At 38.9% G+C, this 27,552-nt stretch overlaps 1 protein-coding gene across 2 annotated transcripts in view; it reads left to right on the forward strand.

Moving 5' to 3' along the window:
* Positions 1-27,552, forward strand: part of CHD6 (chromodomain helicase DNA binding protein 6) — a 173,705-nt gene that overhangs the window by 85,482 nt on the left and 60,671 nt on the right. For both annotated transcript variants that reach the window (XM_054573731.1, XM_054573730.1), the window contains 9 exons: positions 3,213-3,299; positions 3,505-3,639; positions 4,191-4,312; positions 5,541-5,784; positions 6,937-7,113; positions 7,746-7,889; positions 10,783-11,038; positions 11,834-12,044; positions 21,439-21,634. In XM_054573731.1, coding sequence (XP_054429706.1) covers positions 3,213-3,299; positions 3,505-3,639; positions 4,191-4,312; positions 5,541-5,784; positions 6,937-7,113; positions 7,746-7,889; positions 10,783-11,038; positions 11,834-12,044; positions 21,439-21,634 — 1,572 coding nt within the window. The remainder of the gene's footprint in view (positions 1-3,212; positions 3,300-3,504; positions 3,640-4,190; positions 4,313-5,540; positions 5,785-6,936; positions 7,114-7,745; positions 7,890-10,782; positions 11,039-11,833; positions 12,045-21,438; positions 21,635-27,552) is intronic.

Below are 27,552 nucleotides of genomic sequence, written 5' to 3' on the forward strand. Positions count from 1 at the left end.
AAAGACAGTTCCAGAAAGACCTAAAGTTTGAAGTGAAAAATGAAAGCAAAGCCAAAATGTTAGAAAGTAAATAAGTTTATATAAAATGGGAATTTCTACATATTGTGCCTATAAAAGAGGAGGCAGTGGTGAATCTGGGTGTTAAATCTATACATTAGGAAATAATACACACAAATCTTAAATATTATGTATGTATACATATTTCCTAATAGTGTATGTGTGTACATATGTATACACACATACATATTAATTAGGAAATATGTATATATATTTATACATGCAAGCATACATACATAAACAATATACATTTTTTAATATAGTATGAGAACCTTCCTATTTATATTTTTACACATACACACACATATACATGTGACCAATAGTTTAATAAAAAATGCTCTTATAATTAATTAAGAAAAATATAAAATCCCCCAAATAGAAAAAATGGACAAATTAACCATCCAAAAATGTCATCAGTTTCACTAATAGTCAAGACAGTGTAGATTACAATGGGAATCTTCTGGCTTTCCCTTATAAGTATTATCCATTGTTGGTTGAGGGTGTAGGGAAGAGCCCCTTGCACATCACTGGTTGGGAGCATAACATCATATGACCTGTCAGAAGAACAATATGACAACAGCCATCAGATATCTCAGAATTTGCATGTCTTCTGTCCCAGCAGTTCTGTCATTCATTTTAAGGAAGCTGTCAAGTCTTTGTGCAAATATTTAACAATGATAAACAGTTGTTTATATTAATGAAAAATTGAAAACGAAACATTAGACAATTGTTAAATTATGATACATCCCACTGAATGGAGTACTGTGTAGCTAGTAAAAATGATATTGGAAAATAAATAATGATATAGAAAGTCTCTTCTCTGGCTGATGAGATTGTAGTAATTTTTATTTTCTTATTTTTTAACATGAAGTTTTTCAGTTTTATTTAGATCACTTTTGACAAAAAGAAGTAATAAAAATTATTCTTAAAATGTAATCATAGGCACTAGACTTTAAGTGTGCAGTCAGATGCCATCAGGTGATAGTAAATTGCTGCACCTACTTATCAATTCATTCTCCGTGTTGTACCCCTTTTACTGAAGTGACAAAAAATTATGTTAGGATAATGGCAGTAAGCATTCTTCTTGTCCTGATGTGGGGCTCTTCCTCTTCACCCTTAGAGTTTGGCCCCAGTCCTCATCATAGTTATTCTACAACCTGTGAGAACTGTTTCCCACGACATTGTTTCTGTGATAGAGAATTGGGGAAAGGAAGGTGGCGACTAGAATTAGAAAACCACCTGGAAGCCCCATTGGATACTCTCCCTCTGTTCATGGAACATTTTTTTCTCATCTCTATTTTAGCAAGTATTTGCAGTGTAGTAACTTGTTTACAACATGTCTGTATCTTCCATCTTGGGCCCTGTGAGGCAGACAGGGCCCGTGTCTTCCTCGTATTTCTATTCCCAGTACCAGGCACAGGGTCGGTGCTCAGGAATTATTTGGCTGGTCCCAGACAAGTGAGGAGGGTTTGCCATGTGCCATTCGTTACCCTGCTCCAGGACCTGTAGTACCTCTCATTTTCCTGGAATAAAGTCCAAAATCCTTAACAGAGCCTGCAAAGCTCCATGTGTCCTTTTTCTATTTATTCCCAAGGGAATAAGTTTTCTTTGGTTGGGAATTGGGAGAAGAAAATGTGTTAGGACTTAGAGAAATAATGCAATAGCATTTCATTCTATTGTGGGAAGGAAAGGCTTTGAGAAAACTGTAGGACATTGCGAAATTAAGGAGTGATAGTGGGGTGTAATTCCTATAACTCTGTCCTTGGTCTTGATCTATTTAACATTTTTATTAATAACTTGGATAAATGATACTCTTATAAAATAAATAATAACTTAGTTTTGGATAGAGCTCCTTTATATCCATTATTTCCCAGTGCTTTGTGAAGTAGCCAGAGGGGAAGGTAGCCATGTGAAGGAGACTCCAGCACAGGAGACATCAAGTTCCCACACTGCATAGAGGTGGAGACCTTCTAACTAAAACTCTTAATTTTTTCTGAAAACCAGACTCAACTCTGGCAGAATAAACAACAAAATCAAAGTTCAGGTTTACCTGGATAGGTCAGGATGAATGAAATAAAATGGCAATAAAATGTAATGTCATGCATTAGTATTTAAAGATTGAGTCACAGTTACAAGATAGAAATTAGGCTGTAATTTAATAGTAATAACGATAAAGATCATGCTGCTACTGCTGAGCAGGCAGAGGTAAAACTGTCTTGGCAGTGGGTCAGGTCTTAGAGTGCAATATATTCCTAAACATGGGAATAATTGAATCTGAGTGTGGATTTGCCAGGAATGCTATAAAAAGTATTCCTGCGTTGATTAGAAGATGAAAGGAGAGAACATATATATAACATGCCTTCCAGCTTAAGGGGCAATAAGAACATTCCAGCAGTCGAGGAGGAAGCCTTCTGGGTAAGAAAGGCCTGGTAAACTCTCCAGTTCTCACAGCTCTGTGACCTTGGTCATGTTACCTAGCTTCTCTGAGTCAGTTTTCTCATCTGTAAAGTAGTTACAGCACCTACTCCATAAAGTAGTTTTGAGACTTAAATGAAAGCATTTAGCATAATCCAGACACACATTAAGTATTTCTAAGTGCTGTTTATTATTTTGTAAGTACCCTTTTTTTGAAGCATAATGTACATAAAGATAAATCCAAGGACACATACAGCTCAGTAAATTTTTACAAAATAAACACACCTGTGTAACCACCGCCTAAATCAGGAAATAGAACACTACCTCTACCCCAGAAGCTCTCTCATGCCTCCTCCCAGTGTTAGCTATTATTGCCGTTGATATTAAGAAAAAGAAACTATAGTACTTAGTTTCCAAGGGTGATTTTTGGAACAGGGAGTAGTGAGAAAAGAGCACCTCTTTGTGCTGATTCCCATACAGCACTATAGTGCTCAACAGGAAAGTCTTACCCTGGCTGTGGTGCATCCTGTGAGGCCTGGTTGATTCCTTTAAATTTAGTCACGGAGGTCAGGATTTAGGGACAATGAAGAGTGCCCGTGAGGTGAGTTTTATTCTCAGGTAACCATCTCATGTGTCTCCTGATAGGGCCCAGAGTAGGGGGGTCACTTAGAGATGAAGCAGTGGAAGTGGGAATTCAAGGGCAAGAGAACATTTAAACTTTTCTCCTCTGTTGGCATTAGCCTGATGAAGACTTGTTCAACCCAGACTATGTAGAAGTTGATCGCATCTTGGAGGTGGCCCACACAAAGGATGCAGAAACAGGAGAGGTGGGTGTTTTCTCTGTGTTGACTCTCTGAAAGTGTGTTCCCTTGTTACCTCCTATATTACTTGGTTTGTTAACATGTGGTCTCTGCTTTAATGGCATCTGTGTGTTGTATTGTAAGGTGGCTTTGCACAGGTTGGCCAAAGTATGATCAACTGCTTTAGTCTAGTAGAAAGCAGCACATAAGTTTCTCCCCTGTTTCCCACCAGGAAGTGACGCATTATCTGGTGAAGTGGTGCTCACTGCCTTACGAAGAAAGCACTTGGGAGCTAGAAGAAGACGTGGATCCCGCTAAAGTTAAAGAATTTGAATCTCTTCAAGTCCTCCCTGAAATTAAGCATGTGGTAATCTATCAGTTATATGTAGAAGTTGATGTGTCATGTAGAAAGATAAGGTAGTAAGACTTACTTTGTTTATGGAGAATTTAAGGAATTTGCAGTTCGGATTATATAGGGTTTTGCCTGATGTTGTGACTCTAGAAACTAATCAAAATATTGACCCATGTACTTTCCTGAGCTGATAACACAGCACAAAGAAATAAAAAGAAATTCTGTCTATAGAAATAAAGAACTTGACTAATACTGGATTGCAGGGAAATTAAAATGTAAGTGGGAGTGACATCTAAGAGTCTAAGTAAAACAATATAATACAAGATTCTAGATGGGTCTTTTTGTCTTCCTCATTCCTCGTTAATTACTTGCAAATTTTAGAGAGATGTTCTTAGTTTAATCCAGAGAAACCCAGAAAATGTAGGGCCTGCGCTTAGTCAGAAAAGAGTCACTGCAGTTTGAAGCCAGATTTGAGGCAGTGTTGTGGGATTTACCACCATCCCTATTCTTGTTATGCTTCTAGAACGTCATTCTCTACATATGTACTCTTTGCTTTTTCCTACCAGGAGCGGCCTGCTTCAGATTCCTGGCAGAAACTTGAGAAGTCTCGCGAGTATAAGAACAGTAACCAGCTTCGGGAGTACCAGCTGGAGGGAATGAACTGGCTTCTTTTTAACTGGTATAACAGGTGAGGGTCCAGAACCATTCCTGTCTTCATGGACGATTTTCTTACCAAACCCTTGTACCTGGAGGTGGGTGGCTGCCTTGGCCCACATGGAGTAGCAGCAGCAGAGTGCTGGGAGACTGTGGTACAGCCAGTGATTTAGGCTAGCAGTCTTGCATGGCAGTCATACCAGGACTTTATTTGCATGTCAGGTATTTCTCCAATCCAAAGAAACAACCCTCGCACATCATCAACTTTGTGCTCTTTGTTTTTCTTTGTCAATCTCTCCAAAAAATTAGGCTCTACCTAAGGTTATACTGAAAAGATCCTTTAAATGTGCTTTCTGTCTCTAAGTCTTCAGCAAAAATTGGCTTTAGAGGGGACTAGATCTGGATTCTAGACCCAACTCTGCTGTTTGTTTATAAGCCACAGATGTTCTGGACTAATACTGTAATTCTCAGTGTGGACTCTTGGTGCTTTAGTTCCTATCAGAATTTGATGAAATATGAAATTTGAGAAAGGTGGGTTGAGATTTTCTTAGCATTCTGTAATGTCTCCTTAGTATTGATTTTAAAGACATCATGTTATAATGGAAAACCCATCAAGAGGGGACTCTGGAGACGTGTATTCTAGTATAGTCTCCACCATTTAGTCACAGTGCCTGCCACTCAGAGCACAGCTCTCAGTGTGGCTTTCCAAGTCTTAGGGTGCCATCTTACAGGGAAGGATGAGACTGGATGGGGGCCATACCCTTTCAAGCGTCACATCTTGGCATTCTTTGATCCTGGATCACTGGAAGAGACCAACATTTTTACTCTGATTAGGAATTTATGATGGGGCTTAAATTTGACCTTTGATAACACAAATGATAAACAATGCGAATCATGTAACTTATCATTATATTTTTGCTTTGGTTTCCATGAAGTTTGTTAGGTACAGAAACTGGCTTCAGTTTGAGGCATATTTTTGTTTTCTATTATTTTAATTTTTAGTATTTTTAGTTTGTATTTAGATGGACCCATTTCATGTATTTTCTCACAAGTTGCCATAGTTCCTATTTGAAGAAGGCAGGTTATGAATAGTAATAATAATAAAAACTGGCCTCAGTTACATGTCTGGAAAATACTCACAATGCATTTACTGATGACCTTACATGTCAAGGTGTGCTTCTGAAGTCTCTTTTTGGTTATAGTCAACCTCTATGTCTTTTTTATATTGATGATGAATTACCTGTATTTCTTACTCTCTGCAGAAAAAATTGTATTTTGGCTGATGAGATGGGCCTAGGGAAGACCATCCAGTCGATCACATTCCTTTCAGAAATATTCCTTAGAGGAGTTCATGGTCCTTTTCTCATCATCGCCCCTCTCTCCACTATCACTAACTGGGAGCGGGAGTTCCGAACCTGGACAGAGATGAATGCCATTGTGTACCACGGCAGCCAGATCAGCAGGCAAATGATCCAGCAGTATGAAATGGTGTACAGAGATGCACAGGTGAGCCTTACACTAATCACAAAGACCCAGGGACACCCTGATGTCTTCTGGAGTTGTAATGCCTAGTGTCATGGGTTGCTATTGACTGACATTGTAGACTCTTATGTCTATTGAGGCAGACTTCTTGCTCTTCCCTGATAGTTTAATTTATGAGAAAACACAGATTTATAGGGTATGCTTTCCACTCTCGGAGAGGTTCTTTTTAGGACTCCGAAAGCTTGACCTCTTGGTTGGCTTATGAAGTTGCTTTTACATATAGAAATTATATCTGAATTGTTATGTGCTCAGTGAAAAAAGCAGAAAAATCAGTGTATAGAGAGTAGGTTTCCAGCGAGGGAGTTTAGAGAGGAGTTTAACAGATCTGACAGGGAAGGATAGAGAGAAAGCAGGATTCAGATTGTTAAAAGCACAGTAGAATTTTAAAAAGCTTTTGTTAAGTATAGGCACTTTGCTGAGTATGCTTGTATGCTTGTCCTGGGCACTGGACTTTATAATTAATCAAGGTGAAAATTAAATTAATCTAATCAGAGGAAAGACAGCCAGGAGCTTCACAGACAGCAGGAGACACTTGGAAGAAATTTACAATGTGCCCTAGCATGATGCAGCTCTGCTCTTTAAATGTGATGGCAGCACTGAGACAAGCTAAAGGACAGAGATGTGCTCTGCCTGGTAGCACTTGTCCCAGGTGAATCAGGATCATTACTTTGAATATGTGCTGGAACCCAAGTTAAAAGTTGAAATTAATTACACCTGAAAAGTAGCAAAGACGGTTTCCTTGGGCGTTCAGGCTATGCATGGTGTAGACAGACTCCTGACTGGGAATATATGAATCAACACCGATCTGGTTTCCTTATCTCGGCAATTAATAAATGAAAGTCTTCCTTGCTGTGCCAGCTGCACTACTCATCTGTCCCACCTTTATGAGGGCACGTGCCCTCTTGCTTCTGTTTCTTCGATGTAATGAGATCTGTCTCTTGTCTAAATAGCTGGTTCATTCTTGTGGTCTCTTCTCAAATGAGGAAGAGAGTGCTCATTGGCTTCTCACCTAGGTCCTATCATTTATAGTGCTATCTCCTTTAACCCAGCTGGTGCCCATGAGCTGAGTTCTATTGCCGTGGTGTAAAGCTGTGCCTGCTGTTTTATCATCCACAGGGAAACCCCCTTTCAGGAGTCTTCAAGTTCCATGTCGTCATCACAACATTTGAGATGATCCTAGCAGACTGCCCAGAGCTGAAGAAGATTCACTGGAGCTGTGTGATCATTGATGAAGCCCACAGGTTAAAGAATAGGAACTGCAAACTTCTGGAAGGTCTAAAGCTCATGGCCCTGGTGAGAGTTGAAAGCTCTTTTTATGACATAGGTTGCTTCTCTTCACTGTGGAGGAAGCCACCTTTAGCCATTCTGTGGGTAGTACACTTGTGTGTAGTCTGTTTACTCTAGATTTTCTTTTTGCCCTCTATAGCTGTGAGAGTGTAGGAACCAAATGCTTTTTATAGTTATGAACTGGCTTAACAGTTTGACCTTTGCCACACATTGATTCCCAAAGGGACCCAGGGGAATCTTAAATACCATGTCGCTTGTGACCTGGAAATGTAAGGTGTTCCGGTGTGTCCCTAGGTCCCTGAATGATCTTGTACCAGAGGTGATGGCCTTTTAACATTATTATTTTGGCACAGTGTCCAGTATGTGGTAGGAAGACACTCAATAATGATGAATGAATGAATGAATGTATGCATGCATGCTTTAATTAACATGTAATTGCTGCTGGAATTAGAAATGTGAAGGGAAGGTTGATCTCTGTTTTGACTGTACTCCCATGAAATCTTGGCACCCCATCTTTTCATTAAAGCAAAATAGAATCGCTCAGATTGAGCACAGAATGCCCTGGCTTCGTTTTCCCACCAAAACATACTGTTTTGAGAGCTCAACCAGTGTTCATCATGCAGTGTTCATTTGTGCAGGAACACAAAGTGCTGCTCACTGGGACACCCTTGCAGAACTCTGTGGAGGAGCTCTTCAGTTTGCTTAATTTTCTGGAGCCATCACAGTTTCCTTCAGAGACTGCATTCTTGGAGGAGTTTGGAGATCTGAAAACAGAGGAACAGGTAAATGGGGTCTTGAAGGATTGGGGGTACATGGTGATGATTACCTTCACCATCGAGGAAAGAACAAGTCACTCTGGGTCCAGGAGTTTGCAAGTTGAACTTCCTTTAGTTGATGTATTTGGTGGTTTATGTTGAGGAGAGTAAGCTGATTACTAGCAATTCGTATTACTCCAAAGAATAAATGAACTAGCATCTGAATATCTTATGTTATTATATCAGGCCTCTAGTCTTCACTGATACCATGTGTAAGTTTGATGATTTTGCTCATAGCTCTGGTTTTAGGATCATGGTGCTTTCTTCTGCTTCCCTCATCCTTCATCCTTCCTCCACAACATCTGCAGCATAATTCCCAGGCTTATTTTTTTTAGTACAACAAAATACTCACAAGCAGTGAGGAAAAGAATATCATACACTAGACTAGTTGGTAAGTCCAGCTTTGGCCAGATCAACTAAATTTTCACAGTTTTCAAAGATCTGGTCCTGAGTCTGGCTTACTGGGACCCAAAGCTGATTCAGAACAACTGACACTAATAAATAGCTACCTGCTGTGGGTAGGAGTCTCTACTGAGGACTACAGAAATAAGCTAGACAAGTTTAAATGCCACAAGAAGAACAAATAATAGAATAGGGGACTTTATAGGAGAGGAAGGTTACATCTGTCTGGGAATCAGGAAAGACTTCATGAAGAGATTACAATTTGAAAGTGGACTTGGAAGAGTGGGTAAGTTTTCGGTAGGAGTAGAGAGAATATAGTGACTACTTTACATAGGAAAAACTGAAACTTATTATTTATTAAATGGAATGTATCGAGAAGTCGCGAATCATCTGAGTAAGCTGGGGACAGGGTGGAAGGTTGATGAAGCATGAGGGCAAAGCGGTTTAGGGTTAAAGTGTGGGAAGGTCTGGAAAGACAGGATGAAGAATTCAGTAGGTATTAGAGAAGCAGTGCAGGGCTTTGATTGCAGGAGTGATATAATTAGTTCTGCTAAATTAATAGCAGTGGTGTGAGAGTGGGTTGGGGCAGAAAATTTGGAGACTGAGAAGGCTTGGGAATTTCACTAACAGATGTCAGGGGTACACTCTGTGGTTCCAGTCTGTTTGTTTTTACTTCTGTGACAAGTTAGACTTTGAGAGCAATGAATAAGCAAACTGAATTCCATGTGCATGTGTGGTATCTGTTGATCCTTCAAAAGCCAGCTCCAGCCCTCTCTTCATTTTTGGACCATTAGAAATGCATCCTCTTCTCCCGTTGCACTTATTTTGTGGTATGCGTTTTTTCTTCTTCCTAGACTATGACCTTCTTGAGGAAAGGGCCCCCATCTTCTCCAAAGTTGTGTTTGTTGTATTGACCAGCACCGTGTCTAGCACGTAGTACACTCTAAATGATCCCAGATGTGAACCACATAAAGGGCAAAAGTTGAACCCAGCATGTGGCAGACTGGCATTTGTGCCTGTCCTTAACAATGATCTAGCTGTGTCTTTTCTCTTTGGGTTCTTACACAGTAGTTCCTTACCCATTTGGGGGATTAGATTTTTAAATACCTTGGTTGGTAAAATGAAAGTCTCATAAATAGGTTTAAGATTGGAGTTAGTTAGGAAGAAATCCAAAAAAATGACATCAAATGTCTATTTTAAATCACAATAAAGAAAAGTTCTAGAAGGCCTCTGCTTTCAAATTAAAGCATATTCATCATTGTTTAAACCTGCTCCAGTAAGTAACTCCTCTAAATTGCTGCCTTCAGGAAGTGTTGGCACAGTTCACAACTTATTTATGCAGGATCTGCCCCTTTTAAAATTTTTGAACCCTTTATGACTTGAAACTAGAACTTTGGCACCTCCATTTTCCCTTATTTTATTGTCCTACCAGGATTAGTCTTACTGCTATAATGTTTCAGCTCAGGGCTAACTCAGATGCCTTTACTTTGAATCCCTGAATCACTCCTCTGTCATTGTCTTCTTGGAAAAGGGAGCAAATGTCCTGGGCAGTGCAGACAAATGGGTAGAGAGCTGCTCTCCAGGCCAGAGCTGTTGGACAGAAAAACCCTAGCAGAGAACCCTGTCAGGCTCTAAGTGCCCCTGATGTGACCACTGCGTCATGGAATGGTACAGTCTTCCTTCAGCTTTAGCTTTCTGTGTGCCGCTATCTCAAACATGGTTGCTGTTGTTATTTACAAGATGTATGAAGAGTCTGTTTCCAGATTGCTTCTACCTGTATTTGCTTGAGATATAATTGGCATAGTAGTTTCAGATGTACATCATGATGATTCAAGGTATGTATGTATTATGAAATGATCACCACAGTAAACCTAGTTTAATTAACCTCCATCACCACACATAGTTACAAAATGTTTTCCTAGTGAGGAGAACTTTTAAGGTCTGTTCTCAGCAACTTTCACATACACAATACAGTATTATTAACTATGGTCACTATGCTGTACGTCCTCAGGAATCACTTGGTTTATAACTGGAAATTTTTACTTTTTGACCACTTTCATCCATGTCACCCATCCCAGGTTGCTTCTGTTTCTTACTTTGTTCTTTCAGCATCTGAGTCATCCCTTTATGTCACTTGTACCTCTTAACATGGCTTAACTATTCCTCAGTTAATCATTGCATATGTGTGAATGTTAGAGGGAGAGAAAGAGGTTTGTTATCTCTGTGCTAGAGAATAGGTACTGTCTTTTGTATCTTTCTTTTTATCTTATAAGATTGCCACATAGTTTCTCAGTAAATAAAAGTGAATGAGAACCAGATCCCTTTTTTCCTTTCAGCCTCATGTTCAGGGATCTGTCATGATCTTGCATTTAGTCTGCTTCCACAGTACTATGCCCAAGAGATTGTAGTAAAGGTTGGAATACCCCAGTAATCTCTAAATCAGGATTTCTCTGGACAGGTGAAGAAACTACAGTCTATCCTAAAACCAATGATGCTTCGGCGACTGAAAGATGACGTGGAAAAGAACCTTGCTCCCAAACAAGAGACGATCATTGAAGTAGAGTTGACCAACATCCAGAAAAAGTACTACCGTGCCATCCTGGAGAAGAACTTTTCCTTCCTGACCAAGGGGGCAAATCAGCATAACATGCCCAATCTCATCAACACCATGATGGAGCTGAGAAAGTGCTGCAACCATCCCTACCTGATCAATGGTGAGTGGGGGAAGCAGCAAGCACCTCAGGCCTGCTGTGGGGCCCTGCTGCAAGCTAATGATACCCAGTGATCTTGGGTACTGAGTTCCCGTTAAATGCTAGGATATATGTATTCTCACCTTTTTACAAAGTATTAAACTGAGGTTCAAAGAGGTTGATGGATCTTCCTAAGCAGTCTTACTATGTATACACAGAGCCACAGTTTTTGAACCTCTCTGCCTATCAGAAGATGGGGATATTACTCATCAGTCTGCTGACCATGACCTACTTGCGGTTTAGCCTACACTTGCCACTTTGGAACAGGGACATGCATTACTTTATTGAGTAAATGGTCATGATACAGTGAAATTAAAACTCTGTAAGTAAATGAACAGTTGCCTGTACTATTAAGAGAATAAGTTGGAACTTTTCTTTTCCTATAATAAAACATTTTGATAACATTTTAAATCAGTATGTGGCTTGTATTTGCTTATAGCTAAGTTTTTATGACATTAAAAAATGTGCCTTTTGTCAATTTTCTGTGAAGGTTTGTTTACTTGCATGAGTCAGCTTTGTATTTCAGATCCTCTCTACCTGATGAGACTTTCCAGAGTAGCAAAGTACCTGCTGCCACTGCAGAGCCCTCTGCTGAGGGCATGGACTAGGGATGCACACACAGCATTGCCTCACTGGGCGGGCTGTGGATCTGGGACCGACTAATTCACTTCATTTCTCCTAAGATTTGTAATGCAGAGAGGAGCTTTTCCCCTTATAGTTTGTTTAAGGAGTAGTTTTGTTCCTTTTTTTTCTCCCCAGGGGCAGAGGAGAAAATTCTGGAAGATTTCCGGAAAACCCACAGCTCTGATGCCCCTGACTTTCAGCTGCAGGCCATGATTCAGGCAGCAGGGAAGCTGGTGCTGATTGATAAACTGCTCCCTAAGCTGATTGCAGGTGGCCACAAAGTACTCATCTTCTCCCAGATGGTGCGCTGCCTTGATATCCTAGAAGATTATCTCATCCAGAGAAGGTGAGACATGTTAAAGCTGTGTGTCAGGTGCTGCAGGCACCTCCTTTTCTTTGATACCTTTGTGATTCATTCAAATATTATGCTTTCACAACAACAAAGTATTTAAAAAGGGAGAAAAGGAATCTCTTGTTAAAGATTCACTAAAATTCAGAGTGAAATCTGTGACCAAGTATATCCAAGTTTAACTCTAACATGAATTTCATGGCCTGTAATGTGGAACCCTTGCTTTGCTTAAAGAAGATATTCTACATGCTCATTTATATTCTCCTTAGTTGAAAGGAACAATTCAAAAGGCATTAGAGAAGGTTAAGACAATAAGATGTTTACTCTTTTTGTTTTGCTTAATAATGATGAGAGAAATACTTCTTAGAAGGCTTCTCTATGTATCAAGTTACTAAAAGAGCATGGTCTGACAACTCACAGGAAAATAATTTGGGGATATTTTATGTCCTTTTTCAGCAAACTCTCTAAGGTTTTATGATATACTAGCTATTTATTTTCTTGTTCACACTCCTATAATTTCTTAAACCTAAATCCATTACTCAGGAAGGTGAAAAGTGTATGGTGTTACTTGGATTCTGTGTGGGTACTGCATTTATTATACGTTATGGGCTGTACCTTACATTTCCAGCCTTTGGGATACATCGTTGATCTGAAGATGATAAATGGATTTTTTTAAACTCTTAATGATAAAAGGCTTTTCAAGAACATGGAAACTTTTAGCCTGGGTATTCCTAAGTTTAAAGGAAATTTTTGTTTTCTTAAAGTAAAATTATAGCCATCTTAGTTGTCTTAAATATTCTTGTCCTTGAAGATTCTTTTTGCTCTTATAATATATAATCTATAGAAAGTATTAAATAATAAATTTAGCTATGGGATATGCTGACATTTTATGTTACATAAATAATTCTCTGAAATCAGATTATACAATAAAAAATATTTCTCTGAGCCCTAGGTTTTTTAGGTAAAGAATCAAGACTTGTATAATTTTTTTTTTTCCTTTGAGGAAGTTGTAATGAATAAGTCAAAACTAGTAGTTTCATATTTTATAATTCGGAACCTACTCCAGAACACTTGATTCTCATAAATATATTATCTTTCTCTTCAAACGTTACGCAGCTCCTAATTGGCAGCGTGTTGGGGTTTTTTTTAAAGAACCCCCCAAAATGAGTAATAGTATAACTAATATAATTAACACACTTTGGCTAAGTACAGGTGTCTTTTATTTAGCTCCCTTTATGCTATTTTTATTTATTGTTTATTACTCATTTTGTTTTCAAATTAGTTATTACAGTTTCTTTTGAAAATACGGGCACATGTAACACCACCAGCTGCAGACTTGGCTGTCCATCTTCTTAGTCCTTTTTTCTTTGTACATACATATATTTAGTTTTGTTTATTTGTTTAAATATTCTACATTCTGCTTTATAACTCACATTTTTATTTAATACGTTATGAATTTTTTTTCTTTAATTATTTTCCTACAACACAGTTTTGGTGAACTACATGATATTCTGTCTTATGGTTTGTTTTCAATTTTTCAGCATTTTAAGGAACTCTGAATATCTCTTTATATCCATTTTGAATGTTTCCAGTTATTTCCTTAGGATGAATTCTGACGTACATTTTTAAAAGCGTTAGGTACATGTTTTAAAAACCCCTGTAGAAAGATGCTTAAATTATGGTCTCATTTTAGTTTGTATTTCTGATTACTGAGAGTAAATTTTCTTTCATATGTATTATCTATTCATATTTCTTTTTTTGTGAATTGTGTATCTATGTTCTTTCTCCATTTTCCGTTGCTCTTTGTCTTTTTGTTTATTAATTTATAAGAATTGTTTCTTTGCTTAAGAATATGGTGCATATACTTTCCCAGTATTGTTTTGACTTTTTGCTATGGTTGAGGGTTTTTGTACATTTATTTTATTTTTAGAAATTTTAAATTTTATAGCAGTCAAATCTCTTAATCTTAATACATCTTAAATTAATATGCTTTAAGAGGCTTCTCCCACCTAACCACTGAAATCATATAAATATTTTGAAGTATTTTCTTTTTTTATGGTTTCTTCACCCCAGTAGCATCTAATGGGTTTCTTTTGGGCTTTATCATCATTACTTTTCTCTTTTTAAATCATTTTTTAATTTTCATTAAAGTTGTACATGCATGTAACTTAAAGAGCCAAATTATTCTATTAGACTTATGAAAAATTGCATCTCCTAATTTACTCCCCCCGGCTCCTGAGTTTTCCCACCCCTAGAAACAATTAGTTTAAACTCTTTATGCTATTTTGTTTGGTATTTATAGCTATATCTAAATAATGTTAGTTATAATTTTTTATATATTTTTCAGTTTTAGGTATTATCTGTTTTCACTATGGAAGATGCGTATTTATCTTCTTTCAGTGCCCCTTGTAAACACCTGTGTGCAACTTCCGTCCTCCCATCTTCCCAATATGCCACATAATACTTAGGATGAGATTAATGTGACATGTTTATTAGGACTTAAGTAAATGCTAAATTACAGCTTAGTCATGTAGTATCCTGTTATTTCTTTATTGTAGAATTTTTAGTTTCCCTGAAACTAAAAATTATCTTTTTTTTAATTGCTAATTTTTCTGTATAGTGGTTATGATGCAGCTCCAGAGTTTACCCTGGCTGTCTGAATCTCCTCTTGCTGCCTTCAGGCACATCAGGTTCAGCTTCTCAGGGCCGTCTCTCCTGGGACCTTCTAACTTGCTCCTCTCTGTACAGTTGCTCTTTCTGCCTAGTACAGTTGTCATCTGTGATCTCCCTCCCTTCATCACGCTGCTGACGAGTTTCTTTTCTTCCCACTTGTATTACGTCTTCTTTTCAGTGGATCCCATGAACTTCTTCTGGAAGCTTCTGAGAAAGGATGAATGATAAGTGAATTTGGAGACTTTGAGATGTTTGTAGTGTACTCTGATTCTTGAATAATAGTTTGGTTAGGTTTGAGATTCTAAGTTAGAAATCATTTTCCCACAGAATTTTGAAGGGTTAGTCCATTGTCGTCTAGTCTCCAGGTTTGCTGTTTAGAAGTTCAAAGCTTTTCTGAGTCCCAGTCTGTATATGTGACTTCCCCCCCTCCGCCCCCCGCCCTGTTTAGGTTTGAGAGTGAACTGTGTTTTTTTGTATGGGATTGATTGAATTGGATACTAAGTAGTTTTTTCGCACCTGAAATCTAATTTCTTCAGCTCTGGGGAATTTTCTTGAGTTTTAGCTTTCATTATTTTGTTTTATCTTTGTGGAACTTTTGAATTGATAACCTGATTTTCTTTTTTCTCTTTATTCTCCATCTCATTATATTTTGTTGCATCTTCTGATAGAATTTCTTTACTCTCTCTTCCAACTTTAACCCTAGGTTTTCTTTGTATAATTATATTTTTAACCTCCTGGACCTTTTTCTTTAAATTTTCAATTCTTATAACGTTCAACCGGCTGCTCCTATTTCATAGATGCAGTGTCTTTCTGAAATTAATCATGGTAGATTTGTTCTTTTCATCACACAATTTTGTCCAAGTCAAAATATTCTTTTTGTTTATGTCTCTGTCTTTCATATTAGAATTATGGGTTGGCTTTCTTTTTTCTTTTTTTCCAACACTTTTAAAGTGTTACTGCACTGTGTTCTGGCCTTCATGGTTTCTGATAGGAAATTCGGTAGTCGTAAGTTCCTGTTTCCTTGTATATAATGTGTTGATTTACTCTGTCTAGTGGCATATTCTTTCTATTTTTGATTCTCAGCAGTTTGACTGTGATGTGTGGAATTCATCCTGTGCAGAGTTCACTGAGCTTCTTCAATATGTAAACATAGATCATCAAATTTGGGAGGGTTTGGGTTACTCTTCTATTTGTTTTTCTTTTGCTCCAGCCTCTTGTTTCTTTGTAAGACTCCCATTACTATATATTTGACCTCCTGATAATGTTTCACAGGCCCTTAGGCTGTCTTCCTCTTTTTCTCTCCCAACCCTTTTTCTTTTCTCTTGTTTTGATTTACCTGTTTTCAGGTTCTCTGACTCTTTTCTCTGTTATTCCTTCATGTTTAATAAATATATCCAATGCTTTCCTTTTTATAGAGGTTGTATTTTAGTTCAAGGATTTTTGTTTGTTTCTTAGTTTGTTTCTCTGCTGTGATTTCTTATATTTTCATTCATTACATACATTCCTGCATGTCATTGAGCATAATTATAGCTGTTTTGCAGTTCATGTCTGATAATTATAACATTTTGGAATTGACATCTGTTGATTTTTTTTTTTTTTCTCCTTGAGAATGGGTCACATTTTTCCTGTTTCTTCATATGAACATCATTTTGGGTTTTCCCTGGACATTGTGAATATTTTGTTGTGGAGATTCAGGCTCCTGTTACATTGCTGTGTAGATGTTGATGGTTTTTATTTGGAGGCATTGCAGGAGCTGGGACTCAAAATGCAGATTCTGTCAGTGTCTGGTAGGTAGCAGCTCCAGTCTCAGTTCAAACCACTATCAGTTTGCCCCAAGCATGTGTGAGTCAGAGGTCAGCCAGAGACTTGGGTAGAGTTTGTTGTAGCCAGAGTTTGGGGCACACTCTCTTGTCTTTCTGTTTTCTGGAGATGTCTTTTCACCCTCTGGCAGTCCTGGTTGCCCCAGATTCCTTCCCCTTGTCCCTGTGGTTAGAAAGGCAGAGTCTTTCCCCTTGCCCCTCTGCCACCATAACCGTGGCTTCTCCTTTGATCAAAACCACAAGTTTCTGTTCCTCTCCAAAATCTTCCTGCTTTTCTTAACTCTCTAGTGCCCTTCGAGAAGTTTTTCTGTTCATTTTTTTCATTTTCTGTATTTCGTCTGGGTTTGGTGGTGGTATTTGCCGAGAGTTGGTGTGTTAGCACCTTGCCCCTCCATACCGGAAGCAGAGCCTCTGTGTTTCAGATCGGAGGCTTTCCTCCAGCGTCGGGCCTGAGCCATCAGGTGGTGGGCACCATCCAGCTGGTTGGAAGCTCCGTGTGTGCGGGGGGGGGGGGGGGGGGCGGGGAGTGGCTAGGCTTGCTGGCTCTGGGCATCGCTCTTCATGTGTAAACACGAGCCGTTTGGATGGCCCATGTCATTTGGGAGTCTCCTATGTCAGCACTTCTGGGTGTTTCTCTTCCTCTCTCCAGCCTAAAGGATGGGAACCTGATTGTACCTGGAGCTGATTTTTGGGAAGCAGGGTGGAGAGAGGTAGGGAGGTCTCAGTATCTGTCTTTTCCCTTTTCTGAATCTAGTACTTCTGTCTTTAACTGTGATTGGGACCCTCATGGTAGAGAGAGGTACAGTTCTTCTGTTTTAACCTCCCAAAGCTGGGGTGGGTGATCTATAGGCTGATATTCAACCAGTTCTCCTGGTCTTTAGACTCTTTGCATCCCCATTTGCAGGGGTACCTGGTGCCACTAACACCTGATCCCTTTGGGTATTCTGCAGTATTGAATTAGGTTATTGCTCACTTGGGATTCTGCTTTCTTTAAATTAAATACCAATTGGCTGACTTCTGAGCTTCTAGAATTTTGTTACGACTTCTCCTGTTTGTGCATTTATTTGGGGGAGGGCATTATTACACATTTTTTAAAACACCCTTTTACTATCATTTTACTAGAGGTTTAGAAAGATAAAAGAATTAAATGTGCATGTTGATTTATAATCTTTAATTGGATTGCTTGGCGTTTTTCTTTTTTTTTTTTAAATTTTGGTCTGCAATCCTATAACTTTGATAAATAGTATATAATGGGCATCTAATTTAGTTTACTTCCAAATATGTCCTATCTTCTATTTATTAAATAGTTCATCTTTTCCTCCCACTCATCTAAAAACACTATCCATAAAATATACTGAGATATTATATATGCTGGGTGTATCTCTAACCTTTCTGTTCTTTTTGATCGCTATTTCTATTCCTTTGCTCATATATTATTGCAGATGAACTTTTTAATTATTCTTTTTTAATCTATTACTACTTCAGTCCCTCATTATTAAAAGTTTTATACACACACAAATTTGCATACCTGTGTTTTATCTATATATACATATATCCATTTTGGGGATTTTGATTGGCTTTTACACATTTAGTAAAGTAAGATTGACTTCTCTGCAGAATTGAAGAACACTTATTCAGGTCTTTCATATGCACTGTTGATTCAGTAAATATGTACAAAGTGCTTACCTTGTACTAGAACCTCTCCGTAGGTGTTAGGGGGATGGTGGACAAACCAACATGGCCCCTAGTGTCATATTGCCAAGTCCTTCATATTTCTTACTGTGTTTAATCCTAAGTATTTTATGTGTTTATGGCTATTGTGAATGGGAGTTTTTTTCACGCTTTATGCTTCCCAGCTGGTTATTGCTGGGAGAGGAGAAAGCCGTTCATTTTCCTTCAGGCCTTCTGAGAACATTTCCTGTTGAGCCCGAACATGTCACACCACCCATCCCTCCACCCCAAACAAAGCACACAAAGGTTTTCCAGAGTGCCACCTGCTTCTTGTTGATATTTGACAGTGACTCAGAATTACAGTTTGGTGAACTACATCAACTCCTAGAGATTTTGTTCAAAGTACAGTTGATGCAGAGGGGTTAACTGCTACACTGATGTTTGGTGTGGAAAATTTTACAATGTCTGATTTCTTCATTTAGACTTACTAGCCCTCATGATTTTCTTTGTTCTTGAGCCTTGTTGCCTCTCCAGCTGTCAGTTTGGTTTTGTTCCCGTTTAATTTCATGCCATACTCTCATCGAGGGGCGAGGGCATAGCCAAAGGATCTGGCTCAGAAGTGAGGCTGGTGAGAAACAATTTAAAAAGAACTCAAATAATTGGATTTTTTTTTAGTTTTGTGTTCTTCAGGAGCACTCCGTCAAAACTGAACAAGTGATGGAAATGAGAACTAATGTCCCAGTCATCCTGCACAATTTCTAGAGCCGTTGTTATGTCATAGCTGGCAGAGCGCTATCTAATTTTATGGAATTTTTTCGCCTGGGTGATGGGCGAGCTATATCATCGCTATTCATTGATTTTCTTTTCCCCCTCCTTCCAAGGCTATGCTAATTACCTGCCTCACTCAGATCCAAGGGCATCTCACTCCTCTCTGAGGGCTGGGGGTGTCTTGTCAAAGAACACTGAGTGCTCTGTGCCTGTGATGTTAATGGCTGGCATGTGTGATGGTGGGGGTGGTAGCTGCTATTGTTCCATTGTACCAGCCCTGTCTCCTGACTCCGCATCCTGTGCTGCTTCCACCACATCACATAAATGTCCAGACTGCTGTGAGAACACCCCGACCAGATCTCGGTGCATTAAGTGATCAAAAAATCACTTTGATACCTTAGGTTCTTCTTTCATCTCCCACCAGAGCTACAAGTTTTCTGAGTTTACTAGTGTCTCTTTTTTAACTTTCTCTTTTAAGTACTTAGGGAAGTCTTTCTGTCCCGCTGCACTTAAAGGTAGGGTATAACATGAAGGCCATACAGTAAACTGGTTAAGAGTATGGATTTTGAGTCAAATGGATCTGAGTTCAACTTGTTTACCAGTTAGGTGACTGAGCAAGTTATTTTGCTTGTGTGGGGTTTTTTGTTGTTGTCATTGTTGTTTTTGAAATGTCCTCAAGTGTAAAGTGGGAAAGATAATAGTAAAACTACTTCATAGGATTGTTGTGAGATTTAAATGTGATGATGCATATAAAGCATGTATCACAGTGTCTGGCACAAAGGTGAACACTTAAGTTGCTGCTAATATTGTTGCTGTGGCTGTTATTAATAATGATAATATCTAATTTCTTCATAATTTTATAGAATTCAGAATATAACCCTTAGCTTTTATCTTATGACACAAGATCTTCTTAGTCTGCTTTCATGGCAGTCCTAACTTCCGCAGACCTTTTTTTTTCCCCCCACTGTAGTTTTATATATTCTTAAGTTTGTTACATTAAAGTAGAAGAAGAAAGGAAAAGTCTAAACCTCTAATTCCAGGACAGCAGCTGTCTAGGTTGCTACAGTATTTTAATTCTCTGTTAATTCATTGTAGCTTTATAAAAGGAAGACATTTTCGGACTTCGTTCTTTGCCTGCTTACATGTCCCTTAAGAGCCTGAGTTGGTCTGGTTTCTTTACGTGTGTTTCATTGGGTAGTTTCTTTACATGGATTTTTCTTTTCCTCAAGGAAGTCAGGATTATGTTGCCAAATTTGGTTTTCTGGAGTCATTCCCACACAGAGTCATCTGCCCCTAGACTGTCTATTCTTAGTCTCTTGCCACTTATTTATCTAAATTTTTAGAGATCAGATTTCCAGCTCTGGGCTACCGATAAGATTTTCTTAAGGATTCAGGTTCTTGGCTGTACGACTTGGTCCTTTTCTCACAAGGTTCTGTTACTTCCATTTTACCAACCAGTTCTTGCTCAGAGATCAAATTGGGCATTTTCCCTTGTTAATTTGTGTTGTCAGGGTAAATAAGAAAAGGATAAGACTCTCAGCAGCTGTGTAGGTTGCTACAGCATTTCAATTCTCTGTTAATTGCATGATCTCCATCATAAAGCTACCGTGTGTGTTTTCTAATTGGATAGACAGATAGTACTATGATCCCAGAGCAGTTTCATTTCTTACTCTCTCTCCTCCCCCCCAACCCCCTCCCCAATAGCTTTCCACCTTTATTTCTTGCCACACAGGTATCTGCCTTCTTAAGGATATTCAGCTTTACTTCCTCACTTTATTTTCTTTTAAAAATTCCTTAGTTCCTTCATGCCCAACACAACACAAAACGTTTTCTGTGATTTATCCTCACTTGCTTGGCAATAAACTTCCCAGAATACCTTGGTTTCAGCTATAAACTTGAAGGATTTGCTGTGTACCTCTAAAGCTTTGAGGAACTGTTAGGCTAGAAATGACCAGCCCAGACGTAAGGGGCCTGCCTGTCAGGATAGTCGTCTTCTCATTTTCACTTCACCAGAGAGCAGTTAGACTAATTGGAACTCTGATTTCTTGTTATGAGCACTACTGAAAGGTAGATGAGGCTTTTTTTGCTTTTCCTGGTCTTATGATTAGAATCAATGCAAGTAAAAACCAGGAAGTAACTTGAGAAGTTACTTGGGCAGTGGGGATTGATATTTTTTATGTTTACAGTTCTTCTAGCCCTCCTTAGTTTGTGGCTGGTTTTTTGTTTTGGTTTGGTTTTTGCTTGTTTTTGGGGGGGGTGGTGCATTTTACAATGCAGTTTTAGGTGTCTGCCCTGCTGCCTATGTAGAGGGTGGGTTTTCCTTCTAGACTGCTGACATTTGGTCCAAACTTAGAAGTGAGGGATTTAAGGCCATCAATCAACAGCTTCCTGCGTTGTTTGCTGTTCTCCATTGAAGTCATGATTAACACCTGGGCTTTCGTTCGTTTGGGTCCCCTCAGATACACCTATGAGCGAATTGATGGGCGAGTACGGGGAAACCTGCGCCAGGCAGCCATCGACCGGTTCTGTAAGCCAGACTCAGACCGCTTTGTCTTTCTTCTGTGCACCAGAGCGGGAGGCCTGGGGATCAATCTCACAGCTGCTGATACCTGCATCATATTTGATTCAGACTGGAACCCACAAAATGACTTGCAGGTAACCATTAGGATGATTGCTGTTTGCCTTAGCTGCCCCTGCACCCAGGAACACCATGACTGGGCCTGGCTTGGCTGTAGAGCATCTGCCATGCTCCATTCTGTGGTGTCAGCCAGATGGCAGGCTTAGGGCCTTGGTTGGGGGGCAACTGAATGAAAGTAAATGTCACCCATTCCCACTAATCAGAGAATGGTTTTTCCCTTTTACTTTAACTCAAATGGGTATTTCACAGTGGTAGCCTCCAAGTATAGAATAGAGCTGCTTCTTTATTATTATTTTCATCAATCAGACATAAAGTCATTAAGCTTTACTAATCCTCGGTTCTGGAATTTTCACCATTCAGCCTATTTGTTAGATGGTCATATGTCGTATGCAGTCAGGGGGAGGACTCAGAGCGGTGGGAAGGTTCTGCAGTGCAGCAGCGTGACAGGCATCCTCGCTAGTTCGTTTGCTCTGCACAGAATGCAGAGTTTCTCTGGGGCCTTTTAAATGGATTTGCGGGTTATATTATCTAGTCTTAACCAAAATAAATAATGTGGTGGCCTTAAAAGATTATTTCAAAGACTGAATTTGTTGCAGAAATTGAAGTTAGCACATTTAAAAAGCAAGCATAAACAAACAAGAAAATGCAGAACTAACATTTCCAGTTTAGAGTTCTTCATCAACTCTGTTCAAAAGTAAAAACAATGACCAGACTGGGCAATAAATCAGCCAAAGAGATTCTAACTTGTCAAGGAGATCATTTAGAAAATAGATTTATATCCATTATCAGTAACAATGAACTTCATGCTAAGGGTATCTTGGGATATCTGCTAATACCGAAGTGTGAATATAGGCTTGGGAGAGTCCTAGCTGCCTCACAACCTTCTTCATGACACAGAGATTGATGAAGGTAGTTTGGAGCCTGCTGTTTAACAAAACTGAAGGGGTACCCTAGGGGAAGGGAGGCAGGGAGAGCGAGCTTGGCCGAGGAGTGTGGGGACCTCTTCCCTGGCCAGCACTTTACACAGTCATCCTGCTTTGTCTTTTTCCTTTAATGAGTTTCCAGATAACTTTTTATTTGAAGGAAGCAGTCTACTCATTGAAAAACCAGTCCTTTAAATTATTAAATTGGTAATAATCGACTAAAACTCAGCAGGGAGGCAGTCATTTGTAAACCAAATTGTGTGGCACTGTGATGTGTAAACAAGGAAAAGTATATGAATTACAGGTAGCAATACTTAGTGCAAAGAAATAAAACAGGATAAGAGGATGAGAATGATGGGGGTTGGGTGCCCTGATTTAGAAAGTGGTCTGGGAAACCTTTTTTTTTTGTTCAAGATTTTATTTATTTATTCTTAGAGAGAGGGAAAGGGAAGGAAAAAGAGAGGAGGAGAAACATCGATGTGAGAGAAAAACATTGATCTGTTGCCTCTCCTAAGCACCCTGACTGGGAATTGAACTGGTGATCTTTTGCTTTGTGGGCTGACGCCCAACCCACTTGGCTACATTGATCCGGGCTAGGAAACCTTAAAGACAGCGACGTCTGAGCAGGGACCTAAATGATGGGGAAGAATCTTAAATAAATGGATCGGAGGGAGAATGTTGCGGACAGAGGGAATGAAAAGCATAAGTAACCACTTGCGGGGGCATGAGCCTAAGTGGCACCCCTGCAGCAGAGGTGGGCCAGACACTCATTGGGCAGCTTCAGTCTCTACTAAAAGCAGTCAGGTTTCTTTTGAATTCTCTCCTGCCTCTCTTTTCAGTGTCCTCTCTTTTTTCACTCCCTGCTCCTTTTCTTCTGCTGCCCAAAAGCATCCTTTTCCGTGTCATCTCCTCTCTCCTTCCTTTTCCCAGCCAGCTCTTGACTGACTTACTGATGCGTTCATTGAGACCCAGACGGCAGGTGAGGCCCTGGGGAAAGCAAAGGTGCCTAGGACTTTGGTTCGGGTGATTAAATCGAATCACAGACTTGAAATAGTGATTTTATGTCTGTGGGCAACATATCTGTCCCATTTCCCAAAGACATTTACGTTTTAAGAGGGGATGATACTTTTCTGCAAGGAATAAATCTGGAGGTAGAAATTTCAAATTCCAAACATAGGTCTGCAAAAGCCAAGGCTGCTTCTTAGTGCTCCCTGATTCATGCTAGAGCGAGCCCGCTTCCTCTTCTGCATGAGTGGATGACCTGCATAGGCAGACTTGTAGATTGGCAGGAGAAATGTAAAATTGCTAGGCTTGAAAAAAAATGCTTGTGCATAGCAACTGGGCTGGGATGTTATACCGGCATGCTAAAAGTGCTTGGGTTCAGGTGGCACTGTAGGGGGTTTTTTCACACCTCTCTGATTATACAGATTTTTCATCAAGAAACAAGCAGTATTTTAAAGTATTAAAGAAAATGTACTTTTTAAATGTAATAGAGCTAATCATGTGAAAAAGTAACATAAGGGCCAAGAGAGGAATCACCATTGTGCTTGGTTCTTTGTACCAGCTGTTTTATTTTCACATGATGGTAAAGGTATGGTGTAAGGTTTTGCCAGGTTCTGGTCTTGAAAGTGACAATAGTAAATTAAAGGCCTGAATTGGAAACCTCTCACTGTTTAGGCACCTACATAATCTATTCCCCCTTTTTTCCCATTGCAATTATGGGGATGTGAACATCACTACTTGTTTCCCATAGGCCTTCATTCACCTCAAATATATTAAAAACTAAAGAACAAACTGGGCCTGCAAATGGTGCTGGGGCACATTAGAGCTCTATAATTTTCCCTGTGTTGGGGAGAAACACCGCTCCTCCTACTTGCTTTTACTCTGAGGTTCTGTATTTATACCTTGCTGATGGATCTTATTAGGACTTCATCTCAGTTGCTACCCTGATTCTCAAGGTTTCTCTCTTGACCACATGTTTTTGTATGTGAGTACTGATTAGGAAAATTAGGAATATACAATTAACTGTTTAAAACTTGACTATAAAATGATGAGTCTTTTAAATGTGACAAAACTCATCTGGTTACCTTTCAGGTAAGTTATCTTGGTAGAAGGTATGTTTGTCTCCTGGTATCATTTAGCTGCTCGCGACAGTGACCCCCAAAACCGGTTTGTTTTCTTCAGTTAGCAAGGAGTCCAGAGGTGGATAGTCCAGGACCGTTGAGGCAGCTTCACAGTGTCATCAGAGTCCCAGGTTCCTTCTGTCTTTCTGTTTCACCATCCTCAGGAAATGTGGATTACTTCATCTTGGTTCCAAGGCAGACACTTTGTGTCCTAGGCAGGAAGGTGTGATGCTTTTTTCAGGAGAGCAGAACCTCCCCAAATATCCCCAGTAGATTTCTGCTGTGTCTCACTGTCTAGAACTGTATTACCTCACCATCCCGGAGGGGCTGGAAGTGGTTTCTTCTGAACACATTGCTCCCCTCTGCAAGAACCTGAGTCCTGGTAGTGAGGAAGAAAGGGCATGTGAATACCAAAGAGGGAATCAGTGATGTCTGCAGAGCTCCTCTTACTAGACCTTGGTTCAGAACATGTCTTAAACTTCCTCCTGTAGTTTAATTTCAACACCAGATGAGCCAGAAAACGAAAATCAGTGTCAGTACTTATGGCCACATGTTGTTGCTGCTTTAGGGATTCCAGGAAGCAAATATTACTTACCTTGATCTCTTCCTTTAATTACCAGAGTTTCCATCATATCTTCCCCTAAGACTAAAGGTTTACTACCATGAAAGATACAGAAAGAAGGTGTGGCAACTAATTGTCATAGCCATAGACAACTTAATTGTCTAGTAATAGAAGACTGATTGATAACCAATAATATAAAAGAATAGGAAATAATTGCTGCAGACTCCAGAATACAGTGTTGGGTGAAAAAAAATAAGGTGGAAAAAAATACATGTAGTATGCTAGCATTTATGTAAAAAAGCCTGCCTCTTCCTCTCCAACCCCCATGGAAAAATAAAACAAACAAATAGAACTTTATTTTTGAGTGGTTACCTATAAAGGGAGTGAGGGAACAAGGTAGAAGTAACAGGGATAGAAGCTAGTTTTCCAAATAATATCTTTTTGCGTATTTGACTTTGGAACCATCCTAAGTATTTTATAGCATTATTAAACAAAATAAAGTCTGAAATCATTTTAAACTTTAAAAATGTTGCAGAGTAAGTATAGAGTTCTAGGACTCTTTACCTAGCTTCCCTTAATATGAATATTTTAAATAACCATAATATAATTATTAAAACCAGGAAATTAACATTTATATTACAGACCTTCTTCATATTCTTTCAGTTTCCTGCAAGTGCTCTTTTTCTGATCTGGGATTCAATCTAGGATCTTACATTTCCTTTAGAAGTAAAGACTCCTTTCTCATCTGTGACAGCTTCTGTCCTTCCTTTCATGACCTTGACACTTTTGAAGGATACAGACTAGCTGCTTTCTAGAACATCTCAATTTGTGTTTGCTTGATGTTTTCTTATGATCAGATTTTGAAGTTATGTATTTTGGGCAAGACTATCATAGAAGTGATGTTATGACCTTTTCTCTGTATCATATCAAGGGTACATGATGTCAATATGTCTTACTACTTGTGAAGTTAGCCTTAATTACTTGGTTGAATGGGGTCTGGTAGGTTTCTCCATTGTAAATATCTATTTTTACCTTTAAAATTAATGTCTTGAGAGGAGATAATTTGAGACTGAATAACTCATTTCTCATACTTTTGCCTATTAATTTTATTAGCATCCACCAATGGTTCTTGCCTTCGCTAATTATTATTATGGTGTTTGGCTAATGTTAATTTTCTGTTTCAGTCGCTCCTTTTATATTTATTAATTGGGCTTTTCCTAGAAAGAGCACTTGACCTTTGCCCACCATTTCTTTATTTATATCAGTATGGACTCAAGTATGTTCCTTTTATTTTTTGGGTTATAATTCATTAATCTCATTATTTATTTATTGCTCCAATTGGTCATGCGGTGGTCCTTCAAGTTGGCTCCTATGTCGTTTGAAAGCTCCCATCAGTTTTTGCGCATTTCCTTGCTTTCTGGCACCACAATATCTTCAGGTTCATGTCCCATTTTTCCTGCCATAGCCATGGAATTGACCATTTCTCCAAAGAACCCTGGTTCTTTTATTCAAGAATGGCATTTAGAAACTAAGATTTGGCTACTAGGTATGCCCGTTGCTACTGTAGTATTACTTCTTCTAGACTGTCTGAGCAGACAGCTAGGAAATATATGTATGTATACTAACACAAACATTCATACCACACGTCTATATTTAATCTGTTTCTGTCCATCCATTGTTAGGTTTCTGATTCCAGTCCAACACTACAGAATTCTTTCTAGTCTTCCCCTCCTCTTTGTTTGTAACTCTTTCCCTGGCTATGAGAAGCCTGAATCTCATTATCATAACAAAGAGTATTTACTCATGTTCAATCCTAGTAAACACATAAGAATACTAGTTTCAGAATTGGTAACCCATGTTCTTTGAAAAGTAAATTTACCAGCCTGTAACATTGGACTTCAGTGTTTTTTTGTGGTCATTAGTCTTAGAGTATGTTAAAAAAAAAAAAGACCATTTTCCAAAGTTACTGGGTTTAGTTTCTTTCTTTCCCACTCTCTTCATTTTGGTTAAATTAATGTAGGGAAAAATAAATTCCTAAAATTCTAAAGCAAAATGGAACAGTTGAATCCGGCTGTATATCAAGTAAACAGCATAATCCCAAGAGAGAAATTATTTCAAATGTTTATATTTAAAATTTATGTTGTCATTTTGATAATGATTTCAGTTTGCAACTCCCGTATACCATTATCAATATTTACCAACTGTTTACAACTTGCTCCATTGACTTTACTAGCTTTGCTGTTTTTGACCCTTTCCTCATCTCTCAGTGCTTACATACACATGCACACATACACACACTATTTTTTTTCTGAACCATTTGAGAGTAA

This window comes from Pteronotus mesoamericanus, unplaced genomic scaffold, assembly GCF_021234165.1.
Source record: "Pteronotus mesoamericanus isolate MK-2021 breed Mesoamerican mustached bat unplaced genomic scaffold, CSHL_Meso_final contig_25, whole genome shotgun sequence".
Taxonomy (NCBI): Eukaryota; Metazoa; Chordata; class Mammalia; order Chiroptera; family Mormoopidae; genus Pteronotus; species Pteronotus mesoamericanus.